The sequence below is a fragment of the Macaca mulatta genome, chromosome 10 (assembly GCF_049350105.2).
Source record: "Macaca mulatta isolate MMU2019108-1 chromosome 10, T2T-MMU8v2.0, whole genome shotgun sequence".
NCBI lineage: Eukaryota > Metazoa > Chordata > Mammalia > Primates > Cercopithecidae > Macaca > Macaca mulatta.
In genome coordinates this window covers 21,427,407-21,450,464 of record NC_133415.1, presented here as the reverse complement: position 1 = coordinate 21,450,464, position 23,058 = coordinate 21,427,407, and the positions used below count along the sequence as shown (strand labels likewise).

The following is a 23,058-nucleotide window of genomic DNA, read 5'->3' as shown; positions in this document are numbered from 1 at the left end:
TTTGCCTTTAGACTTTTTCAATTTCATTTTTGGGTAGAGTAAGAGAGGAATCATTGTATTTGGCAAGGTCTCTAATGAATTAATTATTTTTTTAATAGGTTGGACTTGTTGGAATAATCCTGATACATTTCTACAATGGCCACTGCTCAGCTTTCTCACTCCATCACAATACACAAAGCATCTAAGGTATTTGTTAAGAATTAAAAGAAAATCAATGACCATTTAGTGAGTTAGTTCAGAATTATAATTTTAATCTTTTGTATGTGTGTTTGTAAGCAGCAATTTTATCAGTTAATTAGCACATAATATTCTGGGAGAGTATGTGTACATTTTAACTGCCTAATAGACCAAGGACCAGAAAATTAAAATAAATTTCTACAAAGTTACTTACTGGGTGCTTGTTTCATGTTTATACAATATATTTAGATCTTCTAGAGTAAAAGAAATCAGAAACAAAAAGATGTTTAAAGAGAATGGTTCTTGGTGAGATATTCACTTCCTAAAATGTTAGGAAACTTGTGTTGCACACCATGGTGTAATTATAAGAACAGAAAGGGAGAGCACTGAGAGAAACTTGGATGCTAGAAGTCTAGGGGAGCATCCCAGGGCCAGGCATGTAGTTTGGTTTGTCCCATGACATTCATTAATGCATCATTCGTTTATTCATTGAGACTCAATATTATGTAATATAATATTCATAATACTATGTTATTCACTGATAAAATACAAAAATATGATCTTCATCTTCCAAAAGTTTATAATCTGGTTAGGAGTTAAGACAATATACAAAGCAATATATGATTTATATATATGTGAAAAAGAGTAAGACAATGCAAATTGTAGGAATTTAGAAATTTCATATGGACTGGAATGGTCTGTATATTCCTCATGAAAGAGGTAAGGCTGAAGGTGGACAGACCTTGAATGATGAAGATAATTTGCATAGAGGAGAGAGAATTCCCTGAGGAAAACCTAGCATATGCCTTGGCTCAGAATAAGAAATAAGATGGGCTGATTACAAAATTGGCTGATTGACTTTGGGCTGCCTTCCAGTGAAATGCATGGTAAAAGCGTTGTACTGTCTTTTCCTATGCCATTTCTCTCTTTTTCTGGGGATCCAGGATCCAGTATAAAAACGAGACCCTTAATTTTGGGAATCTGTTTATACTTTCCAGCTGTGCCTGTTTATTAGGCCGTAGAAACTACATGCTTTCCTGAGCCTGTTCTTCCAAGGGCTCCACCTTGAAGCCAGTAATCCAATTAAGAAACTTAAAAACTGGCAAATGAAAAATCTTACAATTACTGGATCTTCTTCTGTCTGTGTATTTATATGTGTTGTGTGTATGGTGTTTACATAAAAGAGTGCTAATTAATTGGCTTAAATAAAAATAAGCACTTAAATCAAATATTTTGTCAGAAGAATTAAAACTTTAGTTCCTTTTAGTTTACATGACTTTAATAATCTTTGGAAAATAAAGATTATTGGTAAAATAAAAATATCTTCCAAATTTAGACATTTGGTCTGGGTCAGATATTAGGTTTGCTAAATGCTTTAATGTCACAAACTGCTTCTTTGACTTTTAAAAATTGTTCAGCTTACCTGCTTTGGAGCCATTAGAGTCTAAAGCCTAGGGACATGTGGAGTTAGCCATGCCCCCTGGCTATGTTGGGAAAAGTCAGAATTTATCTGCACTCTGCCTTCAAATATTATATTAACTGGTAATAAGTATTATCCTTATAGTATGAATTAAGAGTGATACAGAATGTAAGCCACATGAGGGAGAGGATTGTTATATGTTTTGCTCACTACTACATCTCAGAACCTAAAACAGTACCTATAATGTAATAAGATTAAATACATATTTGGATTAAGATTTTTCATACTTTGGAAATGGGAAAAAGAGCATGCCTGGCTGAAAGAACTGCATAAGACAACATTTTCCAAACTTATATGACCAGCAAACACTTAACATTTTTACTGAATATATTCATATAATGTATAAGTGTACAACTAAATGAATTTTTACAAACTTAACACATTGTTGTAAGCCAGAAGCCAGATCAGAAAACAGAACACTACCAGCACTCCCTCTCCTGCTGTCTTCTAGTTATTATTACCTCTCCCCACCAAGGGAAACCACCATCTTGACATCTAACAGCATAAATTAGTTTCACCTGCTTTTGTACTTTATATAAATGAAATCATACACTAATACTCATTTGTATCTGGTTTCTTTTGCTCAGCATTATGAGTGAGAGTTATCTGTATTACTCGGTATAGTTATAGATCATTCATTCTCATTGCTATATAGTATTCCATCGGGGGCATATACCACAGTTTTATTCATTTTACTGTTGATGAGCATTTGGGTGGTTTCCAGCATGGGTCTATTACAAATAATGCTTTTCTGAATACTCTAATACATGTCCTATAGTGAACATATAAGCATATGTGTTGGATGTATACCTATGAGTCAAATATGGGTCATAGGATATGTGGTTATTTAGCTTTATTATATACTGCCAAGCAACTTTCCAAAGAGGTTGTACCCATTTACACTCCCACAACCAGTGTTTAGGAGTTTTTATTACTCTACATCCTTTTAAAAACTTTTAGTCATTTTGGTGGGTGTGTAGTATTCTCTCATTGTGATTTGTTTGTTTGTTTGTTTGTTTGACAGTCTTACTCTGTTGCCCAGGCTGGAGTGGTACAACCTTGGCTCATTGTGATCTCCACCTCCTGGGTTCAAGTGTTTCTACTGCCTCAGCCTCCCGAGTAGCTAGGATAATAGGCACCCTCCACCACACCTGGCTAATTTTTGTATTTTTAGTAGAGACAGGGGTTTCACCATGTTGGCCAGGCTGGTCTTGAACTCCTGACCTCAAGTGATCCACCCACCTCAGCCTCCCAAAGTCCTGGGATTACAGGTGTGAGCTACCACCCCTGGCCTCCTTGTGATTTTAATGCTCACTTCCCTGATAAAATTTAAACACTTTTTCATTTGTTTATTGGTCATTTGGATATGCTCTTTTATTAAGTGTCTATTTTCATACAAATAGACACTTTTCTATTTGATTGTCTTTCTTAAAGAATTTTAGGAGTTCTTTATACATTCTGGATATGAGTCCTTTGTAAGACCTATGCTCTTAATAGTATATTAATGAACAGAAGTTCTAAAGTTTAATATAGTCTAATTTGTTAATATTTAGAAAATACTTTAAAATTATAATGTATTGACACAATACCGACTGGAATTCATGAGACATATTTTGTGCTTGGCTTAAAGAAAACAGCAAAAAGCAGCCTCACAGAATAATGAAAAACAGATCAAATTTTTATTTTTATTTTAATACATAAACACAATAAACATTGTGTATACAGTAAACATAGTATGTCAAACATATGTTGAAATGATAATTTGAGATACTGGCACAACCTATCCATCAGCAAATATTCTATATGCAAGATGACTCTTGGTAGACGCTCCTTACATACTGAAGCAAAAGTCACAAATTCATATACCAGTTGCTCTCTTATCACACTCCTTTTACGGCACACTATTTCTTAAGGAAGACTATCTAATCATTTAAGAACAATGATTTAGGTTTGTTTACTATGTTATATATATACACATACATAAAATTTAGCAGGAAGCTATTCCTAGTATTGATACTTTTTATAGAACACTATGACATCTTACAGAAGCTTTGTATTCCTCAGAGCTCTGGCTTAAGCAAAGCACAAAAGTATGGAAATACATGGCAATAGAATAGTAGATGAATAGCCGCAATTCCACATGGCTAGACAGTAGGGTGCATGGGAGAGAATAAGGGAGTGTGGGTAGGGAGGAAGGGGTACGAGATGAGGCAGGAGAGCTAAACAAGAATAAGATTTTGACAGTTCTCAAATCCCACTCTAAGGTACTTGAACTCTATCCTGGACGAACACTGATAAGATTTGTATCCTTGAAAATTAATTCTGATGGCAATATGGAAGACAGGTTGAATAAAAGAATTGTTAGCAACGAAATCAGGGGCTACTGTAGTAATCAAGGAGATAATTAAGTATGTCCTTAGTCAAGCCAGTGGCAGTGAGAAGGGAAAGGAGAAAATAGATTTGAGAACTCTTTTAGAGAGAATTAATAGAATTTTAGTAGGGTATGAATGAAAGAGAAGACAAAGATGAAGCTGCTTCTAACCTGGATGACTGGAGTAGTGCTGATTCACTAGTCTGAGAATGAGACTTGGGATCAGGTTTTAGCCAGGGGTGGCAGAAATAAACTGAGTTTAAGTGATCTACAAAGTAGTTTAGGTACAGATGTTCAGGAAATAAAAATATAGAACTGGAACTCATAACAGAAATAGGAACCCTAAATCCTTTCTGTATAGGCTATAGCCGAAGCTATGAAACTAGATGAGATTATTCATGAAGACAGCTATAAAAGAGAAAAAGCCTGAAGACAGAATCCTGGGGGATAACCAACATTTAAAGAGCAGAACAACTGGAAAAAAATAAAAAAGACTGAGACAGATACGTAGGAATAGGTGAAAAACCAAAATAGTGTTATGGCACCTTGGAGAGGAAAAGAGAGTATGTGGGTAACAGTGTCAGATAATATAAAGAAGTTACATATTATGAGGGATGAGAAGAGGTCAACTATAGGATTGTACTTGGTGACTTTGGAGAGAATAGTGTAGAAAGGAAAGGAGTAAAATCCAGATTGCAGTAGGGTCCGAGGAGTGTATGAGAGAGAAGGAGATTATATAATCATAGTAAAACTCCAGTTTCATGGATCATTGTGAAATAAATTGTTTTAGTCTTGAATTACTTGGGTAATTGTTTCTGCCTTTCTGCTCTGCCTTGCCTATGAAGATCTAATTTAATGTAATATTCAAAGCACTGTTTCTTTTTGATTACCTTCAAATGTATCAAATTTGAAGTTCTGAGAAATCTTTTCATTATATCTGTGGTAATGATGTGCTGAACTGAATATATTAAAGAATACTAATCTTTTTTCACCTCCGTTGTTTTTCCAGGAAACAGTTTTCCCATCCCAAATCACTAATGAGCATGAGTCCCTGAAAATGGTGAAGAAACTTTTTGCTACTTCCATCTCATGTATAACATACCTAAGGGGCCTGTTTCCAGAGAGCTCTTATGGAGAACGCCATTTGGATGGTAAAGTTAAACTAACTAGTCTCTTTGGCTGTTGTAGCCCCTTTCTCTATTTAGCAGAAATAGACAAATTCTCACAAAGTGTGCTAATTCCAACTTAAGGGCCTGTTCTTCAAGACCAATTTGCTAATCCATTTTTCCATTTTAATTTTACTGTGTGTAGTGATTTTACTTATAGGAATTACTAGTTCCTGGCTAGATGCCAGGTGACAGATGGAAGAAAAAAGAAATCTGTTTGGATAAGTCCAGTATAAAAGCAATAGCTAGATCAAAATCTATTTGAATGCTGTAGATTTGCACTATTTTGTGCCTCAATTGAATTTATTCTTTAAGGTATACTTTGGCACTGAGGAAGTTCAAAGGAACCAGGTGAAAACCTTTTCTCTCTGTTAACATATACAAAAATGCTGGGGAAAAAAAAAGCCAAACTCACTTGTTGATTCACATGGATATTAAGATAATTATTATTCTAATCAGTTCTGGCTTTTTTCTCAATTGCCAGGTCTTCTACTTTCATTCCTTTTGTTTCAGTGCTCTTAAACTTATCACCTCATTTCCTTGTATTACAAGCTGTTTCTGGCCCCTTTTCTTCTCTTATTATAAAAACAAGTACCGGCCAGGCATGGTGGCTCATGCCTGTAATCCCAACATTTTGGGAGGCTGAGGCGGGTGGGTCACCTGAGGTCAGGAGTTCGAGACCAGCCTGGCCAACATGGTGAAACACTGTCTCTACTAAAAATACAAAAATTAGCTGGGCATTGTGGTGGGCACCTGTAATCCCAGCTACTTGGGAGGCTGAGGCAGGCGAATCACTTGAACCCAGGAGACAGACATTTCAGTGAGCCAAGATCGTGCCATTTCACTCCAGCCTGGGTGACAAGAGCAAAACTTCATCTCAAAAAAAAACCAAAAGACAAAAAACAAACAAACAAACAAAAAACCAAAAAGCAAAAAACCCAAGTACCTAGTACTCAACAATTTTTCAAAATCTTATTTGTTTAAAAAGCTGGATTGTGTATCGTGAAAATGGCCGTACTACCCAAAGTAATTATAGATTCAATGTTATTCCCATCAAGTTACCATTGACTTTCTTCACAGAATTAGAAAAAAACTACTTTAAATTTCATATGGAACCAAAAAGGAGCCCATATGGCCAAGATAATCCTAAGCAAAAAGAACAAAGCTGGAGGCATCACGCTACCTGACTTCAAACTATATTATAAGGCTACAGCAACCAAAACAGCACGGTACTGGTACCAAAATAGATATATAGACCAATGGAAGAGAACAGAGACCTCAGAAATAACACAACACATCTACAACCATCTGATCTTTGACAAACCTGACAAAAACAAGCAATGAGGAAAGGATTCCCTATTTAATAAATGGTGCTGGGAAAACTGGCTAGCCATATGCAGAAAACTGAAACTGGACCCCTTCCTTACACCTTATACAAAAGTTAATTCAAGATGGATTAAAGACTTAAATATAAGACCTAAAACCATAAAAACCTAGAAGAAAACCTAGGCAGTACCATTCAGGACATAGGCATGGGCAAAGACTTCATGACTAAAGCACCAAAAGCAATTGCAACAAAAGCCAGAATAGACAAATGGGATCTAATTAAACTGAAGAGCTTCTGTACAGGAAAAGAAATTGTCATTAGAGTGAACAGGCAACATACAGAATGGGAGAAAATTTTTGCAATCTATCCATCTGACAAAGGTATAATATCCAGAATCTACAAAGAACTTAAAACAAATTTACAAGAAAAAAACAACCCCATCAAAAAGTGGGCAAAGGATATGAACAGACACTTCTCAAAAGAAGACATTTATGCAGCCAACAAACATATGAAAAAAAGCTCATCACCACTGGTTGTTAGAGAAATGCAAATCAAAACCACAATGAGATACCATCTCATGCCAGTTAGAATGGAGATCACTAAAAAGTCAGGAAACAATAGATGCTGGAGAGGATGTGGAGAAATAAGAATGCTTTTACACTGTTAGTAGGAGTGTAAATTAGTTCAACCATTGTGGAAGACAGTGTGGCAATTCGTCAAGGATATAGAACCAGAAATACCATTTGACCAAGCAATCCCATTACTGGGTATATACCCAAAGGATTATAAATGGGTAAACATATGCACACATATGTTTATTACAGCACTATTTACAATAGCAAAGACTTGGAACCAACCCAAATGCCCATCAATGATAGACTGGATAAAGAAAATGTGGCACATATACATCATGGAAAACTATGTAGCCATAAAAAAAGAATTAGTTCATGTCCTTTGCAGGAACATGGAGGAAGCTGGAAACCATCATTCTCAGCAAACTAACACAGGAACAGAAAACCAAACACCGCATATTCTCACTCATAAGTGGGAGTTGAATAATGAGAACCCATGGAAACAGGGAGGGGAACATCACACACTGCAGCCTGTCGGGGGATAGGGGGCAAAGGAAAGAATAGCATTAGAACAAATACCTAATGCATGCAGGGCTTAAAACCTAGTTGACAGGTTGAGGGGTGCAGCAAACCACCATGGCTCATGAACAAAACTTCACGTTCTGCGCATATATTCCAGAACTTAAAGTATTTAAAAAAATTTTTAAAAAGCTGTATTGTGAATCTTGTTGACTTGTCACTAAAATAGGAACTATCATTTTGAAAATAAATATAGAGAGCTACAAGTTGCCTTGTAAGATGTTATTTTTCAAAATCTAATTTAAAATTTCTTACATCTGTATTTAATGATATACGTTGGCCTCATTTTAGTCTAATTCTCTTGGTTGGGCACGGTGGCTCATGCTTGTAATCCAAAGTGTAATCATAACACTTTGAAAGGCAAGGTGGGCAGATTGCTTGAGCCTAGGAGTCCAAGAGCAGCCTGAGCAACACGGTGAAACCCTGTCTCTATAAAAAATACAAAAAATTAGCTGGCCATGGTGGTGGGTGCCTGTAGTTCCAGCTACTCTGGAGGCTGAGGTGGGAGGATCATCTGAGCGTGGGGGCTTAAGGCTACAGTGAGCTGTGATTGCACCACTGAATTCCAGCCTCGGTGATACAGTGAGACTCTGTCTCAAAAAAGAAAAATATATTAAGCAATGTAAGAGCATCAATAAAATGCATGTGTGCTATAAGCACATAAACATGGTATTTGCAATCACAACAACCTCATTTGTATTATGACATCTTTTGGTCTATGAGATACAAACTTGTAACAGTGAATGTGTTTATATCTAACATATATTTGCAGTTTCCCCTCGTGTCTAGAACATAGAATTGAGAAAGACATATTTTTGGTAATAAGCACATACTGTGTGCCAGTCACTACCCTAGGCAATGGCAATGATACCATTCCCTATAGCTTTATTTTTTGTGACAGTTATTGTGGAAGTGATATGTCTCCCTTTCAGTGTTTGTTCTTAAAGTAATATACATCATAAAAATGCTTAGTACTCCTGTGTCACTCTCTTGTAATTTCTGAATGTTATATCAACACAGGATAATTTTCATATCCCTAAATAGAGATACAGGTAACATCAATTTTAGGACAGGAAAACAATATGAAAAGGTGAAGTTACTTATGCAAAATCACACATAAATCAGTGATTGATCTTGGACTACTTTAAACCAAAATTGTATTTATTTATTTATTTATTTATTTAGAGACGGAGTCTCATTTCATTGTCCGGGCTGGAGTGTGGCGACATGATCATTATAGGATTACAGCTTCGACCTTCCAGGCTCAAGTGATCCTCCTGCCTCAGCTTCCTGAGTAGTTGGGACTATAGGCATGTGCCACTATGCCCAGATAATTTTTTAATTTTTTTTTTTAGAGGTGAGGGTTCACTAGGTTGCCCTGGCTGGTTTCGACATCCTGGGCTCAAGTAATTCTCTGCCTCAGCCCCTCAAAGTGCTGGGATTACAGATGTGAGCCACCGCGCCCGGCCTAAACCCAGACTCTTAATATGATATTCCTATTCTTCCTAAGTGTAAAAAGGTAGTTAGATTTCAGATAAAGTAAGTATTTGAGAATAATCCATGTGAAATTTTTCATTCCTTTCTTTTCATTGAGAGGGAGAGAAATAACAGGGAAATGACTGAGATTGAGGTGTATATTTTAAGTTGGTCAATGGAGATAGTCTCAACACTACCTCATAATTACTTAGAATTCTACAGAGGCAAAGAAGGGACACAAATTGATTTTGGAGCCAACTCAGTTGTGCTACATTGTAGAAGGGGGAAACTCCTAACTGTAATCAAAATTGAGACTAAGCTACTTCTTAACATAGGATTTGTTTTTAAAGTAGATGTTTAGAGATCCAAAATGTTTTTATAAGCTATAAAACTAAATAAATTACATAAATAAAATAGTTAAAGGAAATACCCTATTTAGCATGGACAATTTCAGTACAGCAGTCATTTAGTAGATAAAAATAGACTATGTTTCTGTTTTTGTAGACCTCAGTTTAAAAATCCTCCGAGAAGATAAAAAATGTCCTGGGTCACTGCATATTATCAGATGGTAAGTAATAGAAATTCTATAAAAGTTGAACAACATTATTTTTATCATGGCTGAAATTACCCATAATGCTTTATTTAGTAAGATTTTTTTTTTCTTTTTCTTTTTTTTTTGAGATGGAGTCTTGCTCAGTTGCCCAGCCTGGAGTGCAGTGGTGTGATCTCGGCTCACTGCAAGCTCTGCCTCCCACGTTCACGCCATTCTCCTGCCTCAGCCTCCTTAGTAGCTGGGACTACATGCACCCGCCACTACGCCTGGCTAGTTTTTTTGTGTGTGTGTGTGTGTTTTTAGTAGAGACGGCGTTTCACCGTGTTAGCCAGGATGGTCTCGTTCTCCTGACCTCGTGATCCGCCCGTCTCGGCCTCCCAAAGTGCTGGGATTACAGGCGTGAGACACCGCGCCCGGCCAAGACCATTTTTTAAAAAAACCATTTCTTCTTTCCTACTTTCCCTCTTTCTTTTTCCTTTTCTTTTCTTTTTCTTTCTTTCTTTCTTTTTTTTTTTTTTTTGAGACGAAGTCTCCCTCTGTCGCCCAGGCTGGAGTGCAGTGGCACGATTTCGGCTCACTGCAACCTTTGCCTCCCAGGTTCAAGCGATTCTCCTGCCTCAGCCTCTCGGGTAGCTGGGACTACAGGTGCATGCCAATCATGCCCAGCTAATTTTTGTATTTTTAGTAGAGATGGGGTTTCACCATGTTGGCCAGGATGGTCTCGATCTCTTGATGTCATGATCCGCCCACCTTGGCCTCCCAAAGTGCTGGGACTACAGGTGTGAGCCATTGTCCTGGCCTGCTTTCCCTCTTTCTTTTTAAAAAATAATTTTCTAGGAATTTGTAAGAATTATTCAATATTTTTAATTATCAATATTATTAATAATTTTAAGACACTGATTTAGCTTTGTTTTTGAAAGAAAATTGACTTATATAAAAATAAAAACTGTGATAAAATACTAAATATATATACCTATGTACCCACAGAAATTTTAAAAACTGATAATTCATCATATGCGTGTCAGTGTACTAAACATGGGATCCAAAAAAATTTGGTTCACTACCACAAAATTGCTCATTACTACTTATAAAGTTCTATCAACATATTAAAAGTTGCTGGAAGTTTAAAAAAGTGATTAAATGGGAAAGGTAAGATGGTTATCAACTTAATGTACATCAAAGCAAAAAGTGCAAATGAATTCTGTAGTTGGAATTATTTTGGCTTTGCATGTGGTCCAATTGACATCAAACATTTATTTCTTGACAGGATTCAAGGTTGTTTTGATGCTTTGGAAAAGAGATACGTAAGAATGTTTTTAAACTTACACCGGAATCAAAGGCTTGTCTTTTATTCTTTATAAAAAGAAATTAGACTTTTATTTCGTTGTGTTTAACAGTATAAGTGTCTACGTTTGCATTCATAAACTAATTTCTTGTTATCTTATGTCTTTATTGTCCTGTTGATGTCTCCTTTGCATCAATTAGAAAGAAAACTCATTTTTCTCTTTTACATACTCATATCTTTTTGACCACAGAGTTTCCTCTGAAGTCACTGGAAGAGATCCACAGGATGTGGGACAGGAGAGACAAGAATCTGGCATTTAGTGCATTGAACGTATTTAGAATAGTGGTGATTCAATTTGCAGATATGAAAGGGAAAAAAATGGACTTGAATAATTGGTTTTTATTCTGTCTTAGTTATTTTGGTAACTAGCCCATTTAGTTCATAAGTATAATCTATTCCTTTACAATAGGTAGTATTGTACTAGTATTGTACCTCAGATTTAAAAAAATATATAGCTTAAATTTTAAGTGCATCTGATCTTTCATGCTGCCCAAGACAGCTATGAAGGGCGTACAGAATGGAGGCTCTAGTCCTAGTTGAAGAGACAAGATGTATATAAATGAAATTTATTTTTTCTTTCTGTTTTTTTCTTTCCTGTGGAGCTTTTATTATGAGCAGAGGGCAGGGCAAGGCAGGGGGCTCAGTCCTTGGCAGCGGCTTTCCTCATGGCGGCCAGGACATTGCTCAGCTCCTCCTACTTCCTCTTGGTGCGGATGTGTGTTCCCACCTTTTTCTTGATGAACTTGAAGGCCCATTTGTCCTTGGAGACCTTGAGCTACTTCATGGGATGCTGCCCATACAGGGTGAAGCCACACACCTCTGGGATCATATCCCGCATGAACTTGGTGTGTTTGGTCAGGCACCTGTCAGGCACCTGTGGTGGCAGCTGGGCCTGGGCTTGCTCACATTCTTGGCCACCTTGTGGCCCTTGTTGAGTCCCATGGCTGTAAGGTAGAGCAGAGCCATGGCTGCTGCTCTCCAGTGGCAGCCAAGGCCTATAAATATTTGAAATTTCCACCACTGCTTTTCCCCATTTTCTCCATCTATGTCTTCTTTTTACTCCTCAGTTCTTGATTTTTAAGAAATCTTGTTTTTAATTAAGAAATCTTGAGGTCAGGAGGCCTTACACTAGATTATTTAGCACATTCATATATTTCTATTTCCACTGCACATTTGTTACTTATGATTTATTCAACACTGACCAGAGGGACCTAGGGATACAAAGATAAAACAGAAGTGGGAAAGAGCTTATAGACCTTGGCAGAAGATAAGTGATATTCATATGCAGGGCTGATGATCAGCTGTTATATACTGACTCAGCTGTATCTGCTCTTAAAATATTGAAATATTTCTGTATTGAATGGTAAATTGCTGCTTTTCTGAGACCTCATGTGGCTCCCTATCAATATCCTCCACGTCACTTTACCAGTGTCTCTTTTGGGATCTCTCCAGAACACTCCAAAATCCAGTAACCAAAAGGTTAATATCTAGTCCAAGGTTTGCTTCCAGGAGCCCAGCTCTAGAGCTAAATTGGCATCCTTTCTGACTGGCCAGCATCTATGTCATATTGGGCTTTACATATTTATTTATTTATTTTTGTGAGTGTGTGACAGAGTCTCACTCTGTCGCCTAGGCTGGAGTGCAGTGGCACGATCTTGGCTCACTGCAACCTCCACCTCCCAGGTTCAAGCAATGCTCCTGCCTCAGCCTCCTAAGTAACTGAGATTACAGACATGCACCACCATACTTGGCTAATTTTTGTATTTTTAGTAGAGACGGTGTTTCACCATGTTGGCCAGGCTGCTCTCGAACTCCTGACCTCAAGTGATCTGCCCAACTCAGCCTCCCAACGTGCTGGGATTACAGGCATGAGCCACTGCACCCAGCCTATATATTGATTTTTTATGTCAATTTGATATTTTAATGTAAAAATATCAGAGATATTTTGATCACCCTTATAATGCTCATTAGAAAGTGATGAATGCCTAAAGAAAGATAATTGATCATATGCAATGGGAAGTATGGGAAAGGAGGCACTATACCCTGTGAGGAACATGAGAGAAATCTTTTGAGAGAAAATAGCTTTTGAGCTTTGAAGGCCCTAAATATTTGGACAGATTGAAAGGGGGAGAAGGCCATCACTGTTATACTGAACAGTGCTCATTCATTCCCCCTTCATCCACTCATTTAGTGACATTTCCTGACTGTTCCTCACTGATGGGCAGTACAATATAGTTAGAAGTTCAAGTTTTGGAGTCGTATGGTCTGAAGAATCCCAGTTCTGTCACTTAATACCCCTGTGGCCTTTGGCAAGTAACCTACCTTTTGGTACCTTAGTTTCTTTGCATATAAGATGGGGATAATAATAGAATCCACTTGTTAAGGTTATTTGATAATGAGTTAATAATCTAAAGCAGTGGTTCTCAAACTTTAGCTTGCATCAGAATCACCTGGAGGACTTGTTAAAACACAGGTAGTCAAGCCTCACCTCAATATTCTGATGTAAGAATTTGCATTTCAGACAAGTTACAAGTGATGCTCTTGACTGCTGGTCTAGGGACCATAATTTGAAAACTGCTGATCTAAAATGTTTAGAACAATGCCTGGCACATAACAAACACTATGTATGTGTTAAACATTCATTCTTTATACATCGGCTATTTAATCTGTGCCAGACATTGTGCCTAGGCATTGGATGAGATAATAATGAGAGTAAAATGTGATTCCACTCTCAGGGAAGTCATAATATAATAGTAAGAGTCACTTCTTAAATAAAATATTATAAGTATTACATGTACTAAAATAGCAGTATAATGTACAAAGGGTATCTAGCTAGTTTGATACATTTATTTTACTAAATGACTACCTGTATGACTGACTCAGTCAAAATAACTTGTTTTGGGGAGATCAAAAGACAAAATTTTAGATAGATGACTTAGTCTCTTAAGTAAATAGTATTTATATTGTTTTTCAGTTGTTAATGTTTTATAACTTTCCTCAGGTGATCTTGTAGCTGGTACGATATGTTTTAAAAGTAGTTTGAGGCCGGGCACAGTGACTCATACCTGTAATCCCAGCACTTTGGGAGGCTGAGGCGGGTGAATCTCTTGAACCCAGGAGTTTGAGACCAGCCTGGACAACATGGTGACACCTTGTATTTCTGCTATAAATACAAAAAATTAGCTGGGTATGGTGGCTTGTGCCTATAATCCCAGCTACTCGAGAGGCTGAGGCAGGAGAATTGCTTGAACCTAGGAGGCAGAGGTTGCAATGAGCTGAGACCATGCCACTGCACTCCAGCCTGGTGACAGAGTGAAACTTCATCTCAAATAAATAAGTATATAAATAAATGAAAATGGTTTGAGTAAAATCAAATTTGAGTATCTAGAGATCTTGAAAGATGTTCCCCTGTAAGAGCATGATTATTTCTAGTTGTGAAATTTTGGGTGATTTTTTTTTTTTTTTTTTTGAGATCGAGTCTCTCTCTGTTGCCCAGGCTGGAGTGCAGTGGCGCAATCTTGGCTCACTGTAACCTCCGCCTCCCGAGTTCAAGTGATTCTTCTGCCTCAGCCTCCCGAGTAGCTAGGACTATAGGTGTGTGACACCACGCCTGGCTAATTTTTGTATTTTTAAGTATAGATGGGGTTTCAATTTTGGGTGATTTTTATACTTATTTTGTACTTTATATTATGCTTGAATTCTTTAAAATAAACACATATCAGTGTTGTATATAATTATTGTAAAAAAAGAGACTATATTGTATATAGTTACCTAGCTTGTTTCCTTATTCGCATTCTCAGTTCCTCACCATTCTGATCCACTGTTCACACTGCATACTTTCAGAAACCCAAGTCTGATCATGTTGTTCTTTTGTCTAAACATTTTCCACAGCTTTTAAAATAAAGTTCAGGGTCCTTCACATGGTCTGCAAGGCCTATATGATCCCTATCTGCCTTCCAAGGTATCGCTGTTGTTCCCATGTTCAAGCCACACAAGCAATCTAGAACATGCCAAGCTCCTTTTACCTTTGCATATATTGTTCCTCTTGCCTAGAAACTTCTCTCCCCTGCCCCGTACACCTTGCCTGGCTAACTCAAATTTATCTTTCAAGTCTCAGCTTAAATATTTACTTCCCTAGGGAGGCCTTCCCTGACACCCTCCTCCCCAGCCTAGGTGGTTCCTTTATTTTATGTTCTCATAGCACCCCATGCTGCTGCTTCATGGCAATGAACACGATGATAATGATATAGCTATCTTTGCTATGTTTTTGTTGTTTACTGTTGTTCTTCCCTGGTAGTCTGAATGTTCCCTGATAGCAGCCATCTCTATTTTTGAATGAAGGCATAAATAAATGAACTCAATTAATTAATGTATGAGTTTATATGCAGTAATCAAAATGGCCACAAAGTGGCAGTAAAGTTTTAGTCCTTTGATATGAAATTGTGATTCTGAATTTTTTTTTCTTTTCTTTCTTTCTCTCTTTCCCGCCTTCCCTCCTTCTTTCCTTCCTTCCTTCCTTTTCTTCCTCTCTCTTTTCTTTCTTTTTCTTTTCTTTTCTCCTTCCTTCCTTCTTTCCTTTCTTCTTTTTCTTTGGAGTCTCTCTCTGCTGCACAGGCTGGAGTGCAGCAGCGTGGTCTTGGCTCACTGCAACCTCCAACTTCCGGGTTCAAGCTATTCTGCCTCAGCCTCCCGAGTAGCTGGGATTACAGGTGCCTGCCACTACGCCTGGCTAATTTTTTATGTTTTTAGTAGAGATGGGGTTTCACCATGTCGGCCATGCTGGTCTCGAACTCCTGACCTTGTGACCCGCCTTCCTCAGCCTCCCAAAGTGCTGGGATTACAGGCGTGAGCCACTGTGCCTGGCCCTCTCTTTCTCTCTTACAGAGTTTCACTCTGTTGCCTAGGCTGGAGTACATTGGCACAATCATGGCTCACTGCAGCCTCAACTTCCAGGCCTCAAACAATCCTCCTGTCTCAGCCTTCCAAGTAGCTAGGACCACAAGTGTGCACCACCATGCCTAGCTAATTATCTTACTTTTTGTAAAGATGGCATCTTACCATGTTTCCCAGGCTGGCTTTGAACTCCTGGGTTCAAGTGATTCGCCCACCTTGAGCTCCCAAAGTGCTGGGATTACAGGCAAGAACCACTGTGCCTGGCCTGAAATTTTCTGATTTGTATTCTAGTTTTTAAAAACAATTATCATTGGCTTGATTATATTTCTATCTCTATATATTACTCTTTCAAGAAGAGATAATCTGTTCATAGTAGTGTATATGTAGAGAGGACAAGGACTTTATAGACATATAAGACATTTTTACTTAGTAGATTAGTTTCAAATGGGACACTTTTTGAGGTACTTATTGCATATTTAATTATTTAGTAATACTGAATTATTTTGTATACCTTTTGCCTCCAGAACTAGAATATAACTTTTTGAGAGGAGAGATAGTTATCTTTTTTGTGTCCCTCTCCTCTCTAGCAGAGCCCTGTGTATGTGATGGACTCTCACTTGAATGAGTGAATAGTTAGTACAGTTGGCCCTCCGTGTATCAGAGCATTCTACATCCACAGATTCAACCAACTGGAAAATATTTAGAAAAAATAACAGTACAACAATAAAAAATAATACAAATAAACATACAGTGTGACAAGTATTTATATAGCATTTACATGGTATTAGGTATTATAAGTAATCTAGAAATGATTTAAAATACAGTTGAACTCATTACACTTTATATACAGGTATCAAAATATCACATGTACCCCCAAAATATGTACAACTATTATATATCAATTTAAAAATGCTAGTCTTTCAGAAATGGAGAGAAAAAAAGAAAAAAATTATAGGAAAGAATCAGTTTTCAGATATCTGGGAAATTCCTCTTTATAATGCAAAAAAACTGCTATCAAATTGTGAACATATACTTTTTTTTTTTTTTTTTTTTAAGATGGAATCTCTCTCTATTGCCCAGGCTGGAGTGCAATGGTGCGATCTCAGCTCACTGCAACCTCTGCCTCCCAGGTTCAAGCTATTCTCCTGTTTCAGCCTCCCAAGTAGTTGGGATCACAGGCACAAGCAGCCACGCCTGGCTAATTTTTTGTATTTTAGTAGAGACAGGGTTTCACCATGTTTCCCAGGCTGGTCCCAAACTCCCGAGCTCAGGCAGTCTACCCACCTTGGCCTCCCAAAGTGCTAGGATTATAGGCGTGAGCCACCGCACCTGGCTTCATATAATTTTAGCATAAAGTTAATTTTGACCCTCCCGGAAAAAAGTACAGTTGACCTTTGAACCACATGGGTTTGAGCTTCACAGGTTCACTTATACATGGATTATTTTCAAAAAATACAGTTGGCCCTCTGTATCTGTGACTTCCACATCTGCAACCAAAGGTGGATTGAAAATACAGGCCGGGGCCAGGGCAGTGGTTCACGCCTGTAATCTCAGCACTTTGGGAGGCTGAGGCAGGTGGATCACAAGGTCAGGAGATCGAGACCATCCTGGCCAACTTGAAACCCCGTGTCTACTAAAAATACAAAAATTAGCTGGGCGTGGTGGCGCATGTATGTAATCCCAGCTACTCAGGAGGCTAAGGCAGGAGAATCGCTTGAGCCCAGGAGGTGGAGGTTGCAATGAGCCAAGATCATGCTACTGTACCCAGCCTGGTGACTCAAAAAAAAAAAAAAAAAAAAAAAAAGAAAGAAAGAAAGAAAAAGAAAACACAGGCTGGGCGCAGTGGCTCATACCTGTAATTCCAGCACTTTGGGAGACCAAGGTGGGAGGATCACTTGAGGTCGGGAGTTCATGACCAGCCTGGCCAACATGGCAAAACCCCATCTCTACTGAAAATACAAAACTTAGGCCTGCTGTGGTGGCTCATGCCTGTAATCCCAGCACTTTGGGAGGCCGAGGCGGGCAGATCACGAGGTCAGGAGATCGAGAGCATCCTGGCTGACACGGTGAAACCCTGTCTCTACTAAAAATACAAAAAATTAGCCAGATGTGGTGGTGGGCGCCTGTCGTCCCAGCTCCTTGGGAGGCTAAGGCAGGAGAATGGTGTGAACCCGGGAGGTGGAGCTTGCAGTGAGCCGAGATCACACCACTGTACTCCAGCCTGGGCAACAGAGCAAGACTCTGTCTCAAAAAAAAAAAAAAAAGAAAAAGAAAATACAAAAATAAGCCGGGCATTGTAGTGGGCACCTATAATCCCAGCTATTCAGGAGGGGAATCCCTTGAACCTGGGAGGCAGACGTTGCAGTGAGCTGAGATCATGCCACAACACTCTAACCTGGGCGACAGAGTGAGACTCTGTCTCAAAAAAAAAAATAATAAAATAAAATAATATAAATAAATAAATAAATAAATAAATAAATAAATACAGTATCTGCAGATGTGAAACCCAGATACGGAGGGCTGACTTTTCATATACTCCCTGAAGTACTTGAGTACACATGGATTTTGGTATTCATAGGGAGCCCTGGAACTAATTCCTTCTCAAATACTGAGTGATGACTGTATCCTTTTTGTTCTGGCCTTCTGGATATTTTTTTCCTACCCAGATCTTTCAAACCTCTCTGAAATAATATTTTAATTAGTCTATTGAAAAGAATGATAATATAGGTGCAAGTATATAATAATATTTTTCTTTCTCTTGAAGCTACGTATGGCAGTACTGACAGTAAGTACACACTCATTTAAAGACCAAGCCTCTGTCTCTATTTCGTTGTCTTTTGGCAAGTGAAACATTAAAACAGTACTCTCCCCCTTCCCCCCGACTTTTTCTTTTTATCTGTCTTGGAATTAAAGACAGGATCTATCAGAAGTTTTAATAAAAGATTATGAATTTTATATTTCTTTGGTATAACACCTAGGAAAATATATAGGCTGTACTATCTGCTTCATTTATTGGCTCTCAGGATTTTATTTTTTTAGTTACTTTACAGACTCCAGATTTTTTGTTTTTGAACTTTGGTAGACTCTTGAAATTTTGTACACCTCTGAGTTTAACATGGTATACATAGTTAAGAATAGAAAATGAGAAGATACCATTGAGAGTCTTAGGTCTATGATTTATTGAACAAATTTTAAACCATAATGGATTATTTAGAATTTATTTGTAGCTCAGTCATGGTAATTATGAATGCTTCATTATTAATTTCCTTTTATTCAGTGTTCACAGAATATTCTAAAGACTCTACATTCACAAAATAAGCATATCCTATCTCTAGCTTAAAATATATGTCTGTACTCAACTAATAGAGCACAATTGGACTCTATATAAAAAATGTATTTCATGAGGAGTAATCTAGTAAATTCCAGAAATTGAATGCTGTTTATTTTCCCTTATACAGCTTTACACAAATCCCATGGGATCTGAGGTAAGAACACACACAAACGTATAGGTGGGTAGTATATGTATATAATATTTTAAGATGTTTTTCTGAGTTGAGGTTATATATTATGTTGCTAGACTACCATATGAGCAGAGGAACTCACAGTGGGCTCTTTCAGTATATTTTACTCTAAACTTGACCAATCTCTTATTATGAGATTTTTCAAAAACTATCTAAGGGTATTGGGGAAAAAAGGTATTGAGAAGAACTGAGCCTATTCCCTAACCTGTTGGCATTAAGAGTCTCTTAATGTATAAATGTATAAAACCACATTTTTTTCTTAAAAATTTTTTAAATTTAATTTTTATGGACTTTTTTTTCTGAGTCATGTAAAACCACATTTTATTATTTATTTAAACTGATTATGAATCCTTTCTGTTTATGGCCTTTTGGGAATATAAATGAGATATGGCGTAACTCTAATTTTCTTTTATGCCAGTTAAATTCTCCCCCTTTTCATGTTTTTATAGATTTTCAGAGCTTTACCTCTTTACTTCTCTCTTTAGATTTCTTCCCTCTGTTTAGGGTATCCGACTCATCTTCAAGACCAACTATGTTCAAATCTTATATGTAAGCCTCTTTGGCTATTTGGTCTATACTAACTTCTTTCTTTGAATTCTTTTTCCAGCAGAACCCCACAATTTAACACTCTCAATTGATTCATATTGATTACTTAATCTCCTCAACCAGATTGTGAATTCTTCTTCTTCTTCTTTTTTTTTTTAGAGTCTTGCTCTGTCACACAGGCTGGAGAGCAGTGGTGCAATCTCGGTTCACTGTGACCTCTGCCTCCCAGATTCTAGCAATTCTCCTGCCTCAGCCTTCTGAGTAGCTGGGACTACCGGCATGCACCACTATGCCCGGCTAATTTTTATATTTTTTATAATTTTAATTTTTATATTTTTAGTAGAGATGGGGTTTCACCATGTTGGCCAGGCTGGTCTCGAACTCCTGACCTCAAGTGATCTGCCTTCCTCAGCCTCCCAAAGTGCTGGGATTACAGGCATGAGCCATCATGCCCAGCCCAGATTGTGAATTCTTGAGGACAAGCGTCTTGTCTCATAGTCTTGGACACATAATAGTTACTTGTGCCACTTAGAATGTGGCTGTGGCACAGAAATGGAGGGAGAAAACTTGTGTTCTCTTCTCATTTTACTCCCTTTGTCTTTCTCCTAGCTTTCTTTCCTTTTTCTTTACTTTCAATTTTTGTTCTCTAAGCCTACACATTTGGCCTAACTGGTGCTATTCTAGACTAAATTGTGCATTTTTAGCTCTTAATACTCTTTCTTTGCAAGATGACATGTAGCTGTTTAAACAAGGGGTAAGAAAACGTTACATACAGTAGGTAGAAATTCCTCAATGCCCAAACTAGTTCTATCTTTTATTTGTCTCTTGTTTCGTTTCAAAATGCTTCCCCACCACACTGTAAGTTTGAAGGGAAGTTTCCCAAAATAAAACCTTCTGATAGTTACTAAATTGGTCATTTTCTTAGTGTAGTATGTATCATGTTTTCTTATGCATGAAAACTCCCTAGTTTGAAACCAGTGGTTTTTTTGGGGGTTAGTGAAATGCTAAGCAAATGGAGTTTAATTACAAAAAAAGTATTACAGAGTGGGAAGAAATGCGGGCATATATAATAATGAAGTTAGGAAACAAAAGCTTGTTATGTGGTAAGTTTTGAGCTATCATTTACAACCCAGGAAAAAAATATTTTGAATGTTTACAAAGTGTTCCCCTTATGGGTAGGTAGTGATTCCTAACCTGTGTGTTCATGGTATACTTTTTATTACTAAAAAATTCAGTAGCATATTGGATGATACTAAAACACTCAAAAGAGCCCAAACAAATCAGTAATAATTACAATGTAACTACTACTGTGATATAGCAATGTTCATAGGGCATAAAGAGCATCCACAAGTTACATTATTTTATGATTGCTATTTAGCATCAAGTCACTGATAAAACTACTTACCTCCCTGATCTCATTCTCTTATGTACTCACAAAACAACATTCTAACATAAACATCTTCTTTGGCATTTATCTCATATTGTGCCATGTTTCTTCAGTTGTATGCCTGGAAGTATATCCTTTCCTAAACAAAATTGCACAAACAATAACAATGTTTATATATGCCTGAAGCAAAAATACACTGGACAGGTGGATTAAAATTTGCAGCACTCTTGTGAAGAGTATGTCATGGTACAATTGAGAACCCCTAGCTTAAATCAAACAAGTGTGTGTCCCTAGTTCAGAAGACCAACTGAGTTTTCAGCATTCCACAAAGTTACGGTACTTCTGTGCTTGAAGTTTTGTTCTGGTTGCTCTATCTCATGAGGAAGATGACCAACAAAAGTAACTAAGCATCTAAGTAAACTAAGTACTAAAATAGAGAAGAGTGATAACGTAGCTTTTCTATAGGCACACACTACAAAATGAGTAGCAAGTATGAGTAAAGCATGTAAGACAAAATGTAAATAATAAAGATTTATGCAACTTAATGCATGTAAGACCATATGGAATTATTATATATGAATATTGTGAAGGCATAAATCTTATGGTTTCACTATCTATTCCTTTGTGCCTCTTTACCATTGGAGGTGATCAACACTCTTTATTTTTCATTTTTTTAAGAGACAGGCTCTCCCTCCGTCACCCAGGCTGGAGTGCAGTGGTGTGATCTTGGCTCATGGCAACCTTGACCTTCTAGGTCCAAGCAATGCTCCTACCTCAGCTTCCCAAGTAGCTGGGACTGCAGTTGTTCACCACGATGCCCAGTTATTTTTAAAAATTTTTGGAAATATGGGGTTATGTTTCCCCAGCTGGTCTCAAAGGATCCCCTTTCTTCAGCTGGGATTATAGGTGTGAGCCACTGCACTTGGCCAACACTCACTTTTAATAGACTGCTTCATGAGCTTAACTGTAAGTGGCCCCTGTTTCTAGCCACAATATACTTTATTTTGGAAAATTTCTTTGTAGGATGAAACCCTAAATAAGCATGAACTCTACTCTGGCCAAATATTTATTCATTCAGTAAATATTAATTGGGTTCCTTTTATGTGCCTAGAACTGTTCAAGGTATAAAAACACAGGAGTGAATGGGATAGGTAAGATCCCTGCTCTCTAGAAGCCTACATTCTTATGAGGTAGGATAAACAATAAATAAATAAATAAAAATTAGTACAAACAATTTCAGATAGACATAGTGCTATGAAGAAAATCTTTTAAAAAGGTAATGTACTAGAGAGTGCTGAAGTAGAGAATGAAGAAGGAGGGATTGGATGGCTGTGTTAGATTGGGCAGTTCCTAGGAGGCATCCCTGAGAGGCTACTGTTTGAGCTGATATGAATAACCAGAAGGAGTCAGCCCATGCAACCCTGTGAGGAGCAATGGCATGTGACAGGCCAAATAACACCATAGTTAACATCACAGGCACTGGAGTCAAATCGCGGTTCTACCACTTACTAGCTTCATCAATAATGAGAATAATATCTACTTCACAGTGTTGGCTACACAAGAATGAACTGATATAAAATGTTTAGGGCAGTGCCTGAATATTATTATTATCATTAACTGGAGACCGCATGTTCCAGAGTATAGCTGTGCAAAAGCCCTAAGGCA

General features: G+C 37.6%; 1 protein-coding gene and 1 pseudogene across 8 annotated transcripts in view; one reads left to right on the top strand and one right to left on the bottom strand.

Moving 5' to 3' along the window:
* The window catches only part of HORMAD2 (HORMA domain containing 2), a 90,246-nt gene that overhangs the window by 11,255 nt on the left and 55,933 nt on the right, over window positions 1–23,058 (top strand). For 5 of the 8 annotated variants that reach the window (XR_013399375.1, XM_001107741.5, XM_077950229.1 and 2 more), the window contains 6 exons: window positions 99–186; window positions 5,038–5,179; window positions 9,653–9,716; window positions 10,969–11,005; window positions 18,704–18,724; window positions 19,398–19,424. Coding sequence is in view for 6 of the 8 variants with exons in the window: in XM_001107741.5 (XP_001107741.2) it covers window positions 136–186; window positions 5,038–5,179; window positions 9,653–9,716; window positions 10,969–11,005; window positions 18,704–18,724; window positions 19,398–19,424 (342 nt within the window). In the remaining 2 variants the exon portion in view is untranslated. Of the gene's footprint in view, window positions 1–98; window positions 187–5,037; window positions 5,180–9,652; window positions 9,717–10,968; window positions 11,045–18,703; window positions 18,725–19,397; window positions 19,425–23,058 lie in introns of all 8 variants that reach the window. The other 3 variants (XR_013399376.1, XM_077950230.1, XM_077950232.1) reach the window with 2 other exon arrangements.
* On the bottom strand, window positions 11,552–12,119 carry LOC107000625 (large ribosomal subunit protein eL36 pseudogene; annotated as a pseudogene).